At 42.6% G+C, this 21,230-nt stretch overlaps 1 protein-coding gene and 1 long non-coding RNA gene across 2 annotated transcripts in view; both read left to right on the top strand.

The window, feature by feature from the left end:
• Window positions 1-5,746, top strand: part of pcxb (pyruvate carboxylase b) — a 219,111-nt gene extending 213,365 nt beyond the window's left edge. The window contains exons 25-27 of the mRNA XM_058066386.2: window positions 3,434-3,574; window positions 3,851-3,952; window positions 4,247-5,746. Of these exons, the coding sequence (XP_057922369.2) occupies window positions 3,434-3,574; window positions 3,851-3,952; window positions 4,247-4,396 (393 nt within the window). The 3' untranslated portion in view covers window positions 4,397-5,746. The remainder of the gene's footprint in view (window positions 1-3,433; window positions 3,575-3,850; window positions 3,953-4,246) is intronic.
• A 694-nt stretch (window positions 5,747-6,440) lies between these two features.
• LOC144901850 (uncharacterized) lies at window positions 6,441-16,647 on the top strand. Its single transcript, XR_013629962.1, has 3 exons — window positions 6,441-6,957; window positions 12,416-15,281; window positions 15,398-16,647. It is a non-coding gene; the product is annotated as an uncharacterized LOC144901850 (long non-coding RNA).
• Window positions 16,648-21,230: the final 4,583 nt, after the last annotated feature.

Here is a 21,230-nt window from a genome sequence, read left to right as displayed (position 1 = left end):
GCCCTAAAAGTATCACTCCTGTACAGCTAAAGTCACTGAACAAGCAGCTTTATTTACTCTCGTACTCTCAGGTATGTACACTTGCAGCAACCCTCAAAGTCTCCCCTTTATGTTAGCTGCATCTGCGGTTTAGAGGGCAGCGGATGCAATTGTAGGAGCTCAGCAGAGTGGGGCAAACCTGCTTTTCATTCAGGTTTTCAGTAATGTGAGACGACTAGAAATAAATGCATTGTGAAATACAAAAGGTGAGTTGTGGATACCAGCATTTTGTTCATGTTCTGGTTTGGCTTGAAATAAGCTATAAAAATAAATCAATAGCTCCGGTTTCCTCCCACATTCCAAAAACATGCTAGGTTAATTGGCGACTCCAAATTGTCCATAGGTATGAATGTGAGTGTGAATGGTTGTTTGTCTATATGTGCCCTGTGATTGGCTGGCGACCAGTCCAGGGTGTACCCCGCCTCTCGCCCGAAGACAGCGGGGATAGGCTCCAACCTTGTGAGAATAAGCGGTAGAAAATGAATGAATGAATGTATGTGATCGGTATTGGCTGATTTCACTCATGGATGATTGTATCGGCAGCATAAAACCCTGATGGGAACATCCCTAGTATTTATTTGCATGATGGCCACACAGTCAGGAGATCAGAAAGATCTAGGTTCAAATGTCTCTCTGCAGAGTCTGCATGTTCTCCGCATGCATGCGTGGGTTTTCTCCAGGTACTTTAGTTTCCCCCACATTCCAAAAATATGCATGTTGGATTTATTGGCGACTTTAAAGGGGACGTTATAGGGATATTATAGTCATTTGTATTGAGTTCTGGACCCCTATAGAGCAGCTACACACAATAACCTGCACAGAAATTTCTTGGGTTTCCTGCCTTCCGCCCAAATAGTCTATATAATTGACTGCACCCCAGCCCTCCTCCAGGCACGCCTCCCGCCGAGCCCACTCTGCTGCGATTGGTCACACTACCTCCTCTCGCTGTATGCACACTGTATGGAACTGGGTGACGAGTTGGCATCTTTTAATACAAGAATACAACATCGTAACAACATTTAGGGGTCGGAAAAGCATAATAGGCTCCCCATTTGCCGCGCTCTCTCGCCCAAACTCCAAGCATACTGTTTATGCCTTCTCCCTTGTGTGAGAGGCGGAATTAACAGAAAGAGTTTTGGCCCATTCCCACGTGGGTAGGCGAATAGATGACGAGGCTGCGTTGGTGACGTTGGCACATTTAGTGAGGCTGCATCACAGCATGTCAAAGCGCAACATCCAAAGCCTCAAGTTGTTGACATTTTGAGGAAGGAAATAGCGAGGAGCATCTGGCACAGTCTCACACTTCTCACACTGATGCAAATCTCGTCAACTATAGTCTCACTCACTCACACACACACACGCACACACACTCCTGTCAGTCAGCTAATAAAAAGCTTGTGCTGTAGAATCACCATTATATTAATCATGTTTGACAGAAATGTAAACTTAGGTTTGCACCAACGTAGCCCCCGTCACTTGTGATCTCCTCAGATGCCAACACACACACATGAAGTCAGAGAAGGTAGGTTATTAATAAGCAGCTAGTTAAGTATAGTGTTGAAAGTGTTGTTAGTTTGTTTTGTTTTGGGGTTTTTTGCCTTGAGGGCGCCATTGGACAAAGAGATTGCATTCTATGAGCATTATTATTTGGTACTTGACTGCCAGCAAGAAAGGAAAATGACAAGCTGGCTATTTTGCACATTGTACTTGACTGCGGTGAAAGACAAGCAATCAAATATGAGATTTCATTTGGAGAATAACAATGAGGAGCCGTGAGAGGCTCTCACATGACTTAGGACGCAAGTGAGGTTTTATGCCTGATGACACAATGGGCTTAATTACTCCGCTGTTTTTGATGAGGCCGGCAGACAAAATCATCACAGAACAGGAATTGGATTTTCTGCAAGTTTTCACAGGGGTGCTCAGGTATAACCGGGATGAGATGTGGGGGGTGCGAAGACAAGCCAAAGAGCCCGTTTGGAGCCGTGGGAGAAGCGAGAAGATTGTTCGCTGTCTTCCAGCTGCCGCTTGTATTTCCGTCTTGGCTTTCGGAGACGCTTCAGAACAGGGGTGTCACACTCCATCACATTACTTTAGGTTGTGAGCCGAACTGGACATTCACCCCCACCACACCCCACCCCATCCATCACACTTTGTATCATTCTTATTTATCCTGACATTTTCAAGACTTGTATATTGAAAGTATGAATAAAAATCTGCTAATCTTCTCATCCGTTTAACCGCTATAATTGGCCACTGAAGAACACTCATATGCAGCATCAGTGCTGTTTTGCTGGAGTTAAAATGATCACTTTTGACTCTGTTATGTTTCTTCAAGATGCTATTTTGTACTGTCAGAGTGCTTCTGTTTTTAATGGTGTACTCTTAATTATTTGGACTTTTGCTCTGAACCAGGCATTAAGAATGGTTGTGGATTTTGTGCTATATACAGTATTGTTTCTAAGGGATGCTGAGGAAAAGTTTGATAAAGTGATGATGACAATGAAAGAGACGTAGCCATAGTGACTTATTGACAAAAACACTCCAATATGAGTGATCATCCCACACAGTCCACCCCTTAACATTGATCCCCATCCCTTGACCACACATCTCTACCAGTTTAGAGGCCTGTCAAGCGCTAGCCAGTAGACGAAGCGACTATCTGCATTCAAGTTTTTTACCATTTCAGCTTCTCATCCTCTCAGCGTTCCAGAGGACCTGATATTGTATTTTTTGTGGGAAAATCTGAAAATGTTGTTTCCATGTAGACGAGCAATTCACAGCTTTTTAAAAAGTTGAAATTACTGACCTGTCACATGACCAGAAGTGAGCCATGACAACAAACCAACATTCATTCATTCATTCATTTTCTACCGCTTTTCCTTACAAGGGTCGCAGGGGTGCTGGAGCCTATCCCAGCTGTCTTTTTGGCGAGAGGCGGGGTACACCCTGGACTTGTCGCCAGCCAATCACAGGGCACATATAGACAAACAACGATTCACACTCACATTCATACCTTTGGAAAATTTGGAGTTGCCAATTAACCTAGCATGTTTTTGGAATGTGGGAGGAAACCGGAGTACACGGAGAAAACCCACGCATGCACAGGGAGAACATGCAAACTCCACACAGAGATGGCCGAGGGTGGAATTGAACCCTGGTCTCCTAGCTGTGAGGTCTGTGCGCTAACCAACAAAACAACATAATAACTGAATATTTCGATTGCAGTCGACATTCTCCCAGTCTCTTTTCTCCCAAAGTGGCGTGCATGTAATTCCACTATGTCATAATCTTTGGAAAGTGGACGACAACTGGCTCTTCTATGATTTGGTGTGTCTGATTATTGACAATAATGAGAATGATTTATGGATGTTTTTTCTGCACTGGCCTACAGGTGGAGCTGGAGAGAGGCAAGATTCTGCACATCAAGGCGTTGGCTTTGGGCGACCTGAACAAGGCCGGCCAGAGGGAAGTCTTCTTCGAGCTGAACGGACAGCTGAGATCTGTGCTGGTCAAAGACACAGTCGCCATGAAGGTAGGCCATGATGGACAAACATGGACAGTGTAGTGTTTCCATGACATAAATTTCAGCTAAGATGGGGATGACCGAGGGTTAGGCTACATTGCTGCACATTTACCATCTGGAGTGTGTTGAGTGCAGCAACCAGGTACTTATGCTGTACTTTTCATTGGAACACACTTTCAGTATTCTGTCTAAATGCTAAGTGGAAGTGTTGAGGTTCAAATTGAAACTGCCCTTGTCTCTACTCCACTAGTGTCTGCTAATGACGGCTGTCTCAACTCTCTCCAGGAGATGAAGTTCCATCCCAAGGCCCAGAAGTCCATCAAGGGTCAGGTGGGGGCCCCCATGCCTGGAAAAGTCCTGGAGGTCAAAGTAGAAGTCGGATCCAAGGTCAGTTCTTCTACCATTTTTTTCCCAGCAGGTTCTTCCGTGTCTTTCCAGCACTTCGTTGGTCGGACTCCACACTTTAGGCCAGGGAAGGCAACAGACAGGCTGTGATTTTGTATTGCACATCAAAGCTAATTTGCCTCTTGTGGAAATAAAAGTCCAACTAGCTGCTCTGCCTTATCACCTCATGCTTGAGACATTTGGTGAACGTTAAAAGACTTTTTGGCCTTTATTTATCCCAGTAGTGCTGGCCATTGCCGTCTTAGTCGCTGTGTTGTGTTGACCTGTCCCCTGCAGGTGGAGAAAGGTCAGCCTCTGTGTGTCCTCTCCGCCATGAAAATGGAAACGGTGGTCAACTCCCCGATGTCTGGCACGGTCAAGGCGGTGCACGTCACTGCCGACTCCTCCCTGGAGGGAGATGACCTGATCCTGGAGATTGAGGAGTAGTGTGACAGGACGGGGGATGGGGGTGTGCATTGTCTGGTTATATGATTGTGGAGACTGTGAGAAGGTGGAAGATGCCTTTTCTTCACATATGCAACTCTCAAGTGTGGCTGTACTTTACGTTATCCAGCGGCTAGGTGGGAGGGGTAGAGGGTGGGACGGTAGAGCAGACAGGATGAATATATATGACAGTGTAATATAGTAAATAATAATTATTCAGCTAATGATCCCAGCTAGACTGAGCTACATTCCATCACTAGTCTTAAACACTAACTTGCAATAATGCCACGACTTCATATTATCAATGCTTTTCTCAGAAGGTTTTAAATCATTTGCCTTTTATTTTGCAAGTCATAGTGCATTCTGGGAATGTGTGATCTGTTTAGATGGTCGGGACTATTTCTTGGGAGCATGAGGTAAAGCACATGGGGAAACAGGGTCATCTCACCTGCCATGAGGACGCACAATTTTTTGGTAAAGCACAAAGCGGCAAAATGGGAGGGGGGAGAAGTGTTACTGTATCAGTAGCGGCCATGGGCGGAGGGAGGGGGGCGCGCCGGGTGGCTTTCCGTGTCATGTTCCCACCTTGGCGTCACATGGAAATGGTGATTATTATTAACTAATGAATCCTCCATCAAGTGATGTGAATTAGCCTGACTAATAAGAGACTGGAAACGACCAAGCAGCAGCAGCACTTGGCTTTGCATACCCGCTGTGTGTGTAGTGGGGGGGGGGTCTAACGCACAAGCAAATGTATGTTTTCCTACAACGCCGCAGCTCCAAAGGGTAACAAAAAATGGTATATTCACACACACACACCAAATGAGCCAGCAATGTAAAGTATGTCAGAGCTGATAGCCACGCCCCCCTGCCTCCACCCACCTCCTTAATATTGATAAGGAATGCAGACCAATGAATGCTGTTGTGTTAGACAAGCAAACTGCAGCACAACAATCTCCCCTCCCGCTCGTCCTCGCCGGGCATACATTGGTCACGTGACGCCGCCGCCCCGCTATCATTTCTCCATGTTAGTCAGCCATCAAAGCAAGCTGCACCATTACTGCCATAAGTCTTCTTGGGTTTTTTTTTTTTTTGCTGTTTTTTATAATATTCATGTATCAGCAAGTAAGCAACGTGTTTGTGTACGCTTTCATAGTCCAAATGTCTGGTTTTGAATGATGATGATGTTCCTTCCTGATTCATTAGTTACTTTAGTTTACATTTGGAATGGAATGGAGGAATGGAGGACCATACTGAATGAGGAGCACACACTAAACTAAAAATACAAACAAAGGGAAGTGGTTATTGTACTTGTTCTGTCTTTACCTACAAATAAAGTTAACTTGAACTGAATACGTCTATTGCTGGGGTGTGGTTAACGTGATTCCGTTCTGTGTATTGCGGCATGGAAAACTGCAATTTGTAAAGAGCGTTTCAAAGAGAGTTCCCAGATACTATGCCTCTTGCCCAAGGTCAGCTGGGATAGACTCCAGCCTACACCGGCGGTTCTAATGAGGATAAGCGGCATGGATGAACATTAACATGCGCATCATGTCAAGCCATATCTCTCTGTTACGAAGGCAGACGGAGGCAGAGTATATCGACCCCACACAGTCACGTAGAGTCTCACGCTCTTTTACAACCTTATTCTAGAATTCCAATACAATATTCAGTCATGGAAAAAAAATATTACTTTCTTTACTTTACTTTAATGGCTAATACAACTAAAGGTACATTTGTTTGGACAGATCTAATGATGATAACATAAATAGCTCATAGGAGTTTAATTTCTTGATTTTTTTGTGTATTCTTACATAAATAAGTGTAATATTGTATTTCCAAAATCTTTTATTTCACAGCATCTTCACTGAAACCAGAAGATACTGCATTCACTCACTAACATAGTTGAAACTGTGTTAAATTTGATTAGATTTGATTAGAAAATTCATTTGACAGCTAATTTTATGGTTGCTCGTGCCTTTATAATACTCTTAAGCACTTTACAGATTCTGCTGTTCTAGATTTTGTTGTTTAGGTGACTGCACAATGACAATAAAGACCATCTTATCTGACGGTGAGCAGCGCAGGGAGGGCATCAATCCTTGTAGGAACACTCTGATATTTCAAGCTGTGATGGATTAACCTGCGCCGCTGTCCACTATTTATCCGCTATTTATCTTTGGTATCGCTCAGCATTAACACAATGCAATTTATAGTTCAATTGTACTTAAGCTTTTAATTGTCATTCTGTTCCCCTCCTCATGTGTTGCCCATAAGGACATTCCTGCACGGCTGGGTGATGATGCGCCCTGACAGCCTCATGGGATATCAGCTTAGGCACTGATGAAGCCCACTGAATCAATCACGCCTGTCGCACAACTGGGTCCATCGATCAGCCGCCACAAAGTGATCGGTGAAGGGCCCAATGGTGTTTTTTCTGGCGGCAGACACTTGTGGACACGCTTAGTTACGGACAGTGTGTCACTAATAACACGCTTGCTCTTGATTGAAGTGGAAGTGTGAGGCCAAACTGGATGGTGTGATGGAGGAGGCGTCACATGATGGTGAGTGATGACTCTTACAACCTTGACTTTTTTGATTGACACGTTGTTTACATTTCATCAGCCAAAACAAACAGGAGTTTTTTTTGTTATATATGATAGCTTTTAATGAGATACGTATGATCATCAAAAACTGATCCCTATTATGCAACATGTATAGTGATGTTATAACAGCATTTGTGGGGGAGAGCTGACTGTGTTTTAGGTGGGTTCGCTGGAGGACTTTATCCACACCAGAATTCCGGTCAGAGAATGAGTCGGGTACAGTAACAGAACTGTATAGACTTTAATTCTTTACAGTCCAATTTCCATCCAACAGGTTAATTTGTGAGGAGTATAATGTCTTAATGAATCTGGTTTATTTAATGAATGAACATTACCATAAATGTAAGCCACGATCTTAGAGGAGCACATGCTAATTTACACACACACACACACACACATATGCTGTATTTGGCTTCACAACGAAAAGGGCGCCAACAGGTTAGCTAGCACTTCAAATGTCAGCATAATACACTGGCGCACACAAAACAATGAGCGATATTCACCAACCTAATTTGCATTTAAATAGATCGTGAACGATAGTTAACAGCACATTAACTCACCTTTACCGCTAACGCAGTCACAAGGACAATCTTTCTAATGTTGCAGGATGGCTCCTGTGGTCCTACTGAGGACCTCTTAGTTGCCCGCAAGTTGCCTGGTACAAACCCCAAGATGAAGTCTGCCCTGAACAGTGCCTGTACTAAACATGAAATTTACAACAAGGGAATTTACAACAGTACTTGTAAAAAATCTGTAATCTCCCGCAGAAAAACAGACCTTGCTACACATCTTAGTCCATCTGATTTTTCAGTTTCCTTCAGCAAACAGGCTAACCTAGCATGACGCTGCTGTTAAAATGTGACTATAGTGTTAGCATATAGCTATGTTTATGTGAACATTGGTGTACTGTCCCACCCCTTAATGTTATGTTGTTGTACAGAGTGTGCCATGTGGCATCTATGACTTTGGACGGGTGCAGAGTTACAGTCTACCGTGGAACCTCAGTTAGCGTACCCCCAAGTTAGCTCAAAAATGTGTGCTGAAATTTTGCCTCAGGTTAGCAAACAATATGATGCATGTGTTGTCACGTTATTAATACACTGTGTGAGTCCAGCTGTGTTTAATTTATTTTTAGGCACAAAACCTCGTTAGCAGCCTATTAGCTTGCTAATACACGGAAACAGGAAGTGTAAGTCGGCGCCATCACCCGTCTATGATCAGTGGCTGACTCTGTATGTCTTACCTAACTAACACAGTTATACCACAAGTCTCTGCTTTCCTTATTGATCGCATCTGCAAAATAACCTCAAATGTAGCCAAAAAAAAAAGTTGCAATGTGAGACATCACCATCTTTGTCAACAACCATGTCTTCAATGAATGTTAAAGTAACCTTAAATGTTCATTTATCCCTTGCCGTATGCAACAACATGTTTTGGAACACATTCATTGGATTTACGTTATTTCTGCAGAATAGCACTTCTCAGACAGGCGTGGACAAACACAGCTCATTAGCATTAAAGCTACAGACATAAAACTGTCCAGTATCAAAACTCAATTTTCACACTTCCAATATACTGTTGTTTAAAACTGGTGGAAAATACTGTAAAATGTGACCTTTAGATAGACCTTTATTTTAGTATTGTGTAGTAAGGTATTTTACCAGGTTCTCCATCCCTCCTGGAGTGAACTATTGAAGGTGTCCAGTGTCACAACAGAAGCCAGCCTTTTCATTCCTGGAAGGGTCCTGAAGACAAGGATGACCTTTTTCAGTGACGATGCAGCAAGCGGAGGAGAGGCAAGTCGGTCCAGAGAGAGACTACTTTGTGACCCTTATGGGAGAGGGGGGGAGGGGTGTTGTAATCCCCTTTTGCTTCCATAATCCCTGAATTGATCTCTCCTGAAAGAAGACACATTTTTCCTTCGAGGACACTGGTTCCCAAACATTTTACAGTGGCGTACCCTTCAGACATTTGGTAATTGGTGTACCACTTTGGGAACCTAGGTTCTAGGGTATCTTGGGTATTGGCTAAAGTGACTTATTTTTGTAGAAGGGTCCTGAATGGGTGGCGTTAGACTCACTGCCTTGCAATGATTGGTGGTTACTGCCATGTAACAGCAATCGTGGAATAAAGTATCAGCGTTCCAAAGGAGGTATGATCATGGGGACAATTTCCCACCTGTCTGACACCATGCAGCCAGGAGCTTGCAGGATGCTAATGTTAGGATGGGACTTTTCCCACTGGTGGGAATGTCATGTACAGATACTGCCTTCTCCCAGGAACATAATAACACAATCTTCTATTCCTTTTATCCTTTTCCCAGCTGACCGCCTACGGTAACCATGCAACAATCAAGTCTTTTATTTCTTTATCTTCCTTTTGTTGGCCAAATTTCTCGTGGGCATCATGCAATACTCCAGACATTTGCTACCTTTGGTCGCAAATACGATAACCAAGACCTGTATTTTTTCTTTTATCTCAACTTGCACAATCAAGCCTGTTTTCTATGTTGTATTGCATGATAGCACAAGAAATTGGTGGGAGCGAGTGGTCCTTTTACTGGGCCTCCTGGGTTCTTTTGTTCTAAGCAGCTGTGAAATGAGTCTGGGAAACTCCAATTTACTAGAAAAAGGAGTAGATACAGAACAATTGCAACAGTCAGTGCCGGAGAGAAGTAGAGCCGTCACGAGCTGCAGGAGCATTCGCTCTCCAGATATTATTCCTTCTATGTTGTTCTATCGCTTCCCAAAGTTTAGCCTGGCTTCAGCGTGTTGGGCATGAAAAGAACAGGGTGATTCTTGGTAGAATAACACGCCGGTGTACGATATGTACACGATATCCTCGCTAGGGGGTAAGTCCCAACCTAACATTAACATCACTTGGATGCACATCTGCTGGAACGCCCACGCTGGTCACCAAGCACTTGTCGCACACTTTAGGGAAGCATTGCTGGATGTGAGTCAGCAAGTTCAATTAGGATCATCTCAACTGCGGCTAATGAATGACCAGCGGCCACCAAGGACGTGGATCCTTTCCTGTTGCCTCGGGACCCCTTTGCTGTCAGACTCTTCTGATGTTCCCCAAAGAGACAGACTGTGTGTGTGTGTGTGTGTGTGTGTGTCGTCTCATTAGGTTGTAACAGTGGTTTCGCCCCGGGTGCCAGTTAGGGCGTTAACATGTAGTCTTCTGATTCACTTTGTTGTGTATGTGTGCGAGACCTCTTTGCTCCGAGCTTTCCGGTTTAAATCAAAGCACCGCAGTGAAGAGAAACAAGTGAAAGTGAAGAACGCACACACACAGGGAGGATTGACTGCATCGGCAAAGGAAGCAAAGCATTGCCAACTGCCTCACACAGCTGAGACAGGAATGAAGGAATTAGGGAGGATGACGAGGGATGAGAGAAGTTTGCTGCCACGTGCGTCAGAAGACACACAGCGACCATCATCACGTGTCTTTTTTTGGGGGGGGATCACCTCCACTTTAAGAGCAGTATGCTGTTGTTTCCGTGGCAACAAGCAAATTTAGGCCAAAAGGATGCCGTCTGGGAGGGAGTTTATCATCTCTGCTTCGACCAGTGACGGAGGAGGAACAATGGTGCACACACACGGAATGGAATGGGCCTTTCAATTCAAAGAAGTGACGCAAGTTAGCCTGGAGTCATGGACAGCCTGGGGTGAGAGCGCCTCCTGTGATGAATGTCCATATTAACATGCAGGTCCACCTTATTCCTAGCACCTGTAATAGTAATGGAGGTATTTCTTCAAGCTAACAAAAATCCCTCTGTAACTTTAGGCATATCATCATGACATTTGGGACACAATTTGGTATGATTGGAAAAACATGACCAGCATCAAGCAAAACATCATTGCAGGGGGAACAGGTGGGACTTCATTGTCTAGAATTGTATAGGAGGATATCTGGACTACTACAAAGCACTTTTACCCCAGCCCACAGGGGGCGCAATGGAGCGACACATTTACTGTTTTATGAATACAGAGGGCACATGTCATAATTCAGCCTATAGCTTACACTTACATACTTAACAACTCCTACTTCCTGCTAGATCAGGGGTGTCCAAACTTTTTCCAGTGTGTGCTACATACTGATATTTCTTTAAGCACCACATGCTGATATGCTAAATATTTTATATATTTCAACAGAACTCTGCATCTCAGCTTTGTGATACAGGTGAAAAAGTGTATTATTAGTATGAAAGTCAGTCTTTGCTCTTTTTTTTACCTCATATTTTCCAAATATTCATTCGTCCCAGCTGTCTTTGGGCGAGAGGCAGGGTATACCCCGGAATGGTCGCCAGCCAATCACAGGGCACATATAGACGAACAACCATTCACACTCACATTCACACCTATGGACAATTTGGAGTCGCCAATTAACCTAGCATGTTTTTGGAATGTGGGAGGAAAACCCACGCATGCACGGGGAGAACATGCAAACTCCACACAGAGATGGCCGAGGGTGGAATTTAACCATTTTCCAAATATTTAAATAAAATTCAAATATTAAATCTGTTGGACTCAATTTGGATGATGTCAGCACTTCTGGTTTATGATCAAGGAATGATGTTTGACATCTGTTCCTTGATTGCAAGATGATAATGTCACATGATAGAATGAAAGATGCAAACAGGAGTACTCTTTGTTCAACTTTTTTCAGTGAAATAATTCTTGTAAAATCTAAAACCTTTTTTTGTTTTCCCTGTTAAATTATAAATGGCCCCCAGGCTGCCCTATGGACACCCACACCGCCTTGCTTTCCTGCATACTACCGTAGCCTGAATGACAAACAATACATAACCTACGTATTGTATCTTACAGTTATTATTTTGGTCAGCAACTGGTCACCTCATTAGGTACACCTTTACCATCTAAAGATGTCCTACAAACAGCTATGATGATAATCCTGAGAAATATTAAGACAAGATGTCGTAGCTGATGTTGTGCCTGTTGTATTTGATCAGTGTGACAGCAAGGTGGAGAGTTAGAACTGCAGTCAAATGTGATTTAAGTGTCACTCCTTATCAGCTTCAGCACACAGTTTAAGATGACAGAGGACACATTTAGCCGTGTTATTATCATTCCATCTGCACGCTCTGGGGATTAAGGCTCCATATTGTCATAATTACATGGTCTCCCAACAAACTAGCAGCAAGTTCACATCTTTTAGAGCTTTTTTTTTTGCTGCAAACTGTGCGTAACCTTTCAAAGCTTTCACATAAGCCCTCTTGAAAACAGCCCTCATGCTGTATGCCTGCGTTAAGGGTACCTGTCGTTCCATATGTACACATAAGTCAATTCCAAGCTTGCCTCGCTAATGCCGTGCAAGCCTGTCTTTTGTACATGTATCTTTTTTAGAGATCTGTCTAGCAAACCTCTTCATTGCTGCCTTTTTCCTCCAGACGCAGCTGGGTGGGAGCAACCACAAGGAGTCATGGGAAATCAAGGATTTAAGCGGCAGCAGGTGGCGCTGAAGTGGCTCCAAAAATGTAAAATGAATGCATTCGACACTCCACTGCGGCACCCTCGCCACCGCAGGTGCAAGGCAAAGCGAGTTCCTTTTGTCTGCTGGCAAAAGGCAGCGATTTGGTTCACGTGTGTATCCGACCTTTAACCTCCAACACTTTGAGAGTGTAACTGGAAGAAAGGAGCTCAGACACTTTTAATTTCCTACACGTGAGTAATAAATAAGTCAGCCACACAGGACAAATAGCACGCCTTCCAGGTGCGAATGAGACAAGAGGTGAGAAGCTCTCAATGCAATTAGATGATTGCATGCTGGCCAAACTCCTCTGGCAGCATGATCCTCTGGACTCTTCCAAAACATAACAACGCTTCAGGATGCTTGCTTGGCTCCGGGTGCGTGTTTGCTCCACTTGAATGGCCATGAAGGGAGCAGAAAGCGTGAGCACACCACAGGGTCAAAGGGGACCACCAAAGAGTTTTCTGGAGGCTGGGCTGCCGCTGACTGGCTTGATTGGGGATGAAGAAGAAGAAAAGCTGCAGTTTGTAAAGCCTTGAAGCCATGCTGTGAATCAGACAAGAGATGTCAGCTTGGCAGAGGGTCGCAGACGTGGCTAAGGTGGAGATGGTGTTGGAGTACTTTAAAAAGGACATGACAGATCCAACATAAAGCACGTATCACTTCTAATGAGATGGACCACATTTTTGGATTTTGCCATGTTTAAACCCTACAAAAAAAGCAGTGACAATGTTTAATGGTCATGTGGAAGGAGCACATTTGTGTCATTGTGGAAAAAGTCCTAAATATACAAACATTCAAACTCAATTTTTTGAATTTTTGGAAACGGAATGTTTCTGTCAAATAGGGCTCTAACTAACAATTATTTTAATAACTGATAAATTGGTCCATTATTTATTTTGGATTAATCAATGAATCACATTTTGAATTTCCGTCTCTTCATTCGGAACCAGGAGATTGGAACCGACAGAGCAAATAAGTGCAGAAACACCAGGGGCCTGATGCACAACGACTTCCATGGATTTCCAATTGAAGCATGGCGTACACTTAAAACGCACAAATTGGAGAGATGCATAAAACCATGCCTAAGCATGAATCCAAGCACATTTCCTTTGTAATCCCAATCTACGTGGACTTAAGCACCAGACTCCTCCCTCGTCACGCTCACATTTAAATATGCTAGTTTGTATAAATATACCCAGCATGTCCGTTTCTGCTGTCTTTTGGATCATAAAACAAAATGCATCGTTTAGGAAAGAAGAGGAATTTCACCAACTATGAGATGGAGCTCCTCCTCAATGAAAAAGGAAGTGGTCACATCCCGAGGTGGAAGTCCAGTGGAGCAGGGTGGCCAAAACAGGTGGAAGGAAAGAAGAACGCCAATTCACCCCATCCGACAAAGAGAGGCTGCCATGATGGGATGGGACCGTGCTCACAGGGGTGCAGGGTTGTCTCAGGCCCAGGGGATTCCAGTGTCCCTGGTACCTCCGGTATCAGACGCTCCAGTGCGTAGCAACCGCCACCTACAGATGTTGGCCCAACCGTCCGCATCGTCATCCTTGCTGTGTTGGAGACGCAAGAAGGATTTGTGAAGGGAATCCGTGGCATCAATGATCACCTGGAGCAACTGATGTGTTCTCACAGACATAAATAAAACATTCATGTACTGATTACTGAGTGAATTATGTGTCCTGGCCTCTTCATTTGGCTGAAAGCACACGTTGTCTGGCCCGAATGGCATCGGTTCATCTGGAGTGGTGAATACACGCTCCCTTCTAATGGCACCATTTGGGATGTCCTCTAGCAAGGCTAAAGCCATTGTCAAGTGTATGTTTGGCTCATTTTGCTCACACTTTTATAGCCACTCGTGTAGTGGCGTACACCTGTATGTATTTGGCTAATTTCATCAGGTGTCTCTGATGTGGACATTTACGTATTTAAATATTGACATGTTTACTCGATGACCAAAACAGTTGTTGATTAATTGGGTAATTGATTAAGTGTCAATTAATAGATTAATTTTGGCAGCTGTAGAGTCAAACCCCCAAAAATTTGAATATTGTGTAAGTATATTAAAATGTTTTGCCAATTACAGCTGATTGCATTTAAACTATGTGCTAAATGCATCTGGAAAGCTTGCACTAGAACATCCAACAAGGCCTGCAGCAAACAACATCAATATTAAAGCGCTCCTGTGTGGACGTATTCATATTTCATCAGCGGCAGGCCTTGGGGGAATGTGGCGTTTACCCAAAACAAAACGTAGCCTGCTAAAGTCTGACGAATGACTGAGGTGTTCTCCGCTTCCTGACAGCACTTGACATTGTTTATTCTTTCCTCGCTCATTTATTCATTTGTCTTTCTGGGTCTAACTAAGGTTCATCATGTTGAATTTAAGAGTTTGGCTGCGACACAACAGACAACAGATGCATGGAAAACTAGAGTTGGCGTGACACCGTGAAGAACTCTGCAGAATGAGATGTTTTTTGTCTCAAATATTCCTACTGACTGGTAGATAGTCTCTATTTTCTTCCCAACATGCTTGTTTTTTTAATGCTTGTTTTCAGAAGCGACTCCCTGCTGCATTCTGCAACATATTGAACCTCCACGCTGCAACCTGGTGAATCTAACATCGGGTGCAGTCACTTCAAGAACTTGAAATGCACTAGGACTTCATGTTCACCCATCTTTTCCCTTCCCAGCAACATCAGCTCTGTCCACTGGTTATTGATGGAGGATGCTGTTGCCATGGTAATGAAGCTGCAGCGCAGCGACTCGTCTCTAAAGTAAGGCAGCTAAGCGAATGAGTGATGGAGCAACACATTGCTGGAGACCTTTGTGTGTCCAAGTGGACACTGTGAGCCTGATGGATGATTGTGTGTGCGTGTGTATGTGTGTGCAGGCCGTGGGGATGAAGGTGTTGTGATGGATGCGAGCCGGAGGGAGCGTCAGATGGAAACAGAGATCCAGCGGAGGATGACAGAATGATAGAAACCACTAGAAAGTAGAGAGAGACTGACTGAGCCTGGTGATAAAGGGGAGGAGTAAAGACAGGTGTACCTAATGATTTGTCCAGAGAGCAGGTACAGTCTGTGACCTTGAAGAAGAGCAATTCAAGAGCACATGTTGCTCACTGTCACTGCCAGTTGCTGACAGTAAGCCCTCACATTTAGGCAAGCATTTTTTTGGTAGCTTAGTCTACATTTTGTTTTTCTTCAGCCATTAAGAGGTGGAGTTGCTGGTGTGTTTTGGATCATTGTCCTGCTGCAGAACCCAAGCAGAATTCATGGTTCCATTTATCACAGCAAGTCTTCCAGGTCCTGAAACAGCAAAACAACAGACCATCACACTACTACCACCATATTTTACTGTTGGTATGATGTTCTTTTTCTGAAATGCGGAGTTCAGGCTCATCAGACCAGTATTTTCCCAAAGGTGGGGATCATCACAATGTTTTCTGGCAAAATTAACATACTGTATTTATTTCCCTTTTCTGTGCATTATAAATGCCAGAAAAGTACTTAAAATGAGCTAGCTAACAATGCATGTCATTTGGATGCAACTATTCTGACGCTAAAGCCGTAACAAAAAAATGCCAACAGTGTTCCCTTACATAACTCACCTGTATATTAACCAAGCTACAGCGATATTGTTATTGTAGCAGCTAACATAAAATACTACTGTATATTTAACACAACGCCTTGCTATAGGTGTTGAGTGATATCTCAGCATCACTCACGATGCCACAGGCTACCTAGCAACACTAAATACTGGTGCTGGTAACTGTTAGTTTTGAAAAATTAACACTAGATTATGAATCATGCCTCGCACATGTATTGTTAAAGGTTGCAGCTATAAGCCGAAAAGTCGGTCAACTTTTCTACCAACATGAAATAAACAAAACAGCTCTCAACTTATACCTGACAACATCACTACGAAGATGTTACCTCTTACCAACTTACCTCTGAAGCCTCACAGAATTCCAACTGCTTGTAAATCTTTGACAATAGTGGTCCTATTATGTTGACCACTAATAGGCTGGAGGCGAGTCCGGATGGAATTATTACGCTGTCTAGACTTTGACAGGTGCTGGTCAAGATAAAATATTACAATTATTTTATTTTGAAGATGTGATGACCAAATTTAAATGAAGTACCAAGTTTATTCATTGTGTTTCAACAGAAAAGAGGAACAAGATCAGCCCTAAGAGCTGAGGCACTTGTTTTGTTTTTAATAATGCCAGTGTGACATGATTGCTGTTTTTTCTTTTTGATTTGTGTTGTTTGATTGTAAATAGTTAGAAATTTGCACGCGAAAAGACAGGTCTTTGTTTTGGTGTTCATTGAGGATTAAAATGTCAATTGAAATAGTGTGATATTGTGTATTTTTTCACATTTAGTAATTCACAAAGAACCTGCTTTTTGGTTTTTTTAGTCCACTGAACCAATAGAAACTGATCTCTAAAAAGAGACAGAATTTACATCACTGCTACCTAATGATCGCTGAACTATGAAATTTTGATTGGCACCTCACTCATTATATCTAACTTTTCATAATATTATGACTTTGTTGTACCATAATATTGTAAATTTTTCCAACCAAATTCTGCCAAAATGTTTTGTGTTGTGTGTGCCCTGTGATTGGGTGCCAACCAGTCCAGGGTGTACTCTCTCGCCTGAAATCAGCTGGGATAGGCTCCAGCATATCCCTGCAATCCTAACAAGGATAAGCGCCACAGCGCTATTTTCTTTAAAATTTAAATGTTATGCTCCCAAAATTATGTTATTTTCCTCATAATATTACCTTGTTGTTCATGTCATTTTTTATCTTTTTTTACATTTTGTCTTGTAAAAGCTAGTGCTGATTTTCCATGAATACTGTTTTTTAGTTTAGTTTAGTTTAGTTAGTTTAGTTTTCCAATGAAATTATAGCTTTAGTATGTGCTGCAGGCCAATAAAACAACAGCCGTGTGCTGCAACTGGCCCCTGAGCCGCACTTTGGACACCCCTGTTGTAAGCTATGAGTTCCAGGTTATTTGGTACACAATGTCAGGAGATCTCCAGGATCTGTGTTACACTTTGCCTTTCCAAAGACATTGTTCTGCAGAAGTTGAAAGCGGTGAGATGATTAAAAGGAAGGAGAGGGTAGCGGAGATAAGGGGGAACATGTAGGTGGTGTGAGAGAGGAAGGAGATGTGACATGCTCCATTTGGACAGAGAGCGTATGTGCCAAGAGGGCGAGAGTAAGACATCATTATCACACGTTATGGCTATTATTAGACTGTCTGCATGGACCTTTGACCTTACCACAGATTCTCTTCCTGATGAAGGAAAGACACACCGTACATTACACAGCAGCTTTGCTGTCTTATAAGATAATAAACCAAAAATGGCACCACATTTCCTATGCATGTTTTTTCCTCTCTATGTTCAGGTCTCCTAGTCATCACTCCACTGACCTCAGCAGCCGTCTCCTCCTCTTTGCTGCTTGTGAATGTTTCGTCCCCCCAAAACATCAAACCGTCATCATTTAAATGTACCTTTTTAATATGTTTATTAATTTGGTAGTATTTCATTCAAATGTTTCCAATTTTAATGTTTCCAATAACCTGTCTTCGGGGACGGAGCGGGGTGTTTAGAGGTTGTCATTAAAGAACCACAACACCACCTAGTGGCTAAAGGCGCAAAACCTCAATGTCCACTTAGAGGTGCCATATTGGTAACAATAATGACAATTCTTATTCGTCACAATGTATCAGTGTTAATTATGTGCTACAAATATTACAATAGGTGACAAAGTTACTTCTTTTAGGGTGTTTCGTCTCTCATCTGCTCTTAAAAATAATGAACAGGCTTCACAATAGGCCTGTAGCTCCCTTTCTAAGCCCTGTTCCCATTTCTTTCAATATGACAACTTTGACACCAGATTTCCCTCAAATCATTTTACCATGACAGCATTTCTCCCTAATGCACTTTTAAGAAAACACCAATAGTAGTACCAGGTATGTAGCTGCTCGTCAATGCCACAACACTCAAATCATGATAAAACGCATGAATATTTCATGTGGCTGAGATTGATGCCTGGCAATATTGGTGGTGAGAAACAAGCTCATTGCAGTGAAAGTGAAGACATGGACGTGAGCAATTGTTGTCGAATGCAAGCCTGATGTCTCTTGATAGATGATGATGATGATGTGACTGCCTCTTGCAGCTGCATGTGGGCATGGCTGAGATTCTTTTGAATAATTCACCATGATAACATACACTTGCAGATGTAAACCACATCCTCTTTGGCTTATGAGGGTATTTTGCCTGTGTGCTGAAAACACAAAGATTGATGTGATTCTTATTTATTTACACCCTAAGGAAGCACCTTTAAGACTCCCGTATTATGACCTGAAGGGTGAAACAGCTAGTCCTAAGGAGACACTCTCGCTCCATTGCGGTTCACACATCACTCCCTCGGTCTTTCAGTTTTTCAAAGATTTCTTTAGAAATAATCCCTGCTTTGTCTACTACTGGCCACTGGGTGTCACTAGGCTTGATCAGCAACAAGAGACTTATATTATTTTTTTTTTGGAATTATTTCTCTTAGAACAGGCACAATCGCAGCCGTTTTTGATGATTTTCAAGGCACATAGTATATTGTGTTCTTGGGTAAGACTCTCACATGCGCACGTGTGCATGTATTAAAATTTCCCTTCGTAACCTCCTTTGCGGAACATGGCATGATTCCTTTTCACTTCCTGGTTGCTGCAGAGCTTGGATTTCAATGCTCTTATAAAAAGCACTTGTGCCACCTTGCAGCCTTTTTTTCTGCTTAAAACGCCATCATACATGCTCTCTTCTATTGTAGTCACATCATTACCTCTTTGTGTCTCTCACGCAAATAAATGTAAAAGATGTACAACTTTGGTAGCGAATGAGTCACTAGTAGTCATCATCACTATAATAATAACACAGGCAACTGTTGTGACCCTACTGAAATGAATCTCTGAGTCCCTGACGTCACTTCCTGTCCACACATCCAGAACACATTTATTGAAACACAAAAGAGCATGAGTATTATTTATGTCTTAAATTGATTATTTTCTCTGATTATAACTACTACAGTGGCTAATAGGAATATAAAACGGCGGTATTTCATGTCTACAGGGCCCTAATGGTGAGAAATCATATTTGGAAACGTTTTCTATGCTCTAACTAAAAAAATATTCTGTTTATCTGCTTTCTTATTTTTTGTAATTCCCACAGACTCCCTGTAATAATACTGTTTACATGTCATTGGACACAGTGTTGCTCACCTTCTTCACTTGGACAGAGAGGGGTAAAGTATGGGGCGAGAGAACTGCTGCTGGCTTATCTGTGGTCAAATCTGGTAAATGAGGGAGGAACAACTGATTTAATAATACATGCTTAACATTTTAAAATGTGTTGATTAAAAAGGAGAGATTACCAGGGATGCGCCTATGCTGGAGCCTAGCTGACTTCAGGTAAGGACTGGTTGCCAAACGCAGGCCACATGTAGACAAACAAACATTCAGAACATGCAAACTCAACACATAGATGCCCAATGGATATTCGAACCCATTTCTTCCCCATTTCCTGACTCTGTGGCCACTAAGTGGCTAGGCTAACAGCCTGCTAGCTAATTTCTTTGTGGACAATAAGCTAACAAGTTAATTTCCCCCAAAAAACGGGTCAAATACTGACACACTTTTAGTTTGCCTTTCTTCTCTCTCACCTTCCATTCTTTTTTCACTCTCAGATATTATTTTAGTAGGTACTGGCACAATTGCTGACTGACAACTACGGCTAGGAAGCAAGCTAAACGTATTAGTGGACGAAACCATTTCATGTAGCTACAGGTGGGTGGTCAGTCAATATGGAAGTTTACATTTGGTCAATGTGGATAATTAGCTGTTGTTACCAAATATAATATATTGTTTTAATCATTTTCTGTCTATATTTAAAAATAAAATCATAATCAGATAGCGAAATGATTTACCTATTTACTGAGGCCCCCTCTGTCAGTCGTGAGCCCTTTGGAATTGTCGTAACTTTTCTTACCTATAAACCACCGCTGTTTCCGAGCATACAAAATGCAACAAATTGTACTTCCACAGTAAGTTACTCTTGAGAGAGATCCAATTAGCTGTTTTTCTTTGTCTTTCTGTTTATTTCAAACACACGTACACGCATAAAAATGTTGTTGGGATGTTGGGAGTGTCACCTGGTCTAGTCAGCTGGTGTCATTCCGAGGAGCTGGGGATCCATATGTGCTGTTTACGTGTTCATTGTAATACTTTGTAGATAATTAAATAGCATTTAATATTTCATTTCATTTCATCACATAAAAGGCATTTTTCTTAAATAAATGAGTAAAGTGATTAGAATAAACACCCAAAGGCTGGTTTACAAAGCAGATTGACTTTATTTGCATCCTCCAAGATAATCCTCCTCGTTAGTGAACAGTGTCATGTCACCACCTCCACTGCTTACCAACAGGCTGTGCCAACTGATAGTCTCGGTATCTGCTTAAGTACTTTAGTGGCATATTACTGTCAAGTGTCACTGATGACGACTAAATTTATTCAGACTGAAAAGATGAGGTGACGCTGAGGACTCCTGTTGCCATGGCGACCCTGCATCTTAGCACTTTAATATTGCTGTCACTCTCTAGTCATTAAAGACCACGACTTGTCCCTGTGTCTTTTGCGCATCTACATTTAGATT

The sequence above is a fragment of the Doryrhamphus excisus genome, linkage group LG2 (assembly GCF_037039965.1).
Source record: "Doryrhamphus excisus strain RoL-2023G ecotype Guam linkage group LG2, RoL_Dexc_Guam_v1.1, whole genome shotgun sequence".
Taxonomy (NCBI): Eukaryota; Metazoa; Chordata; class Actinopteri; order Syngnathiformes; family Syngnathidae; genus Doryrhamphus; species Doryrhamphus excisus.
Note: the sequence above shows the minus strand (reverse complement) of the source record. Positions and strands in the feature narration are given on the sequence as shown.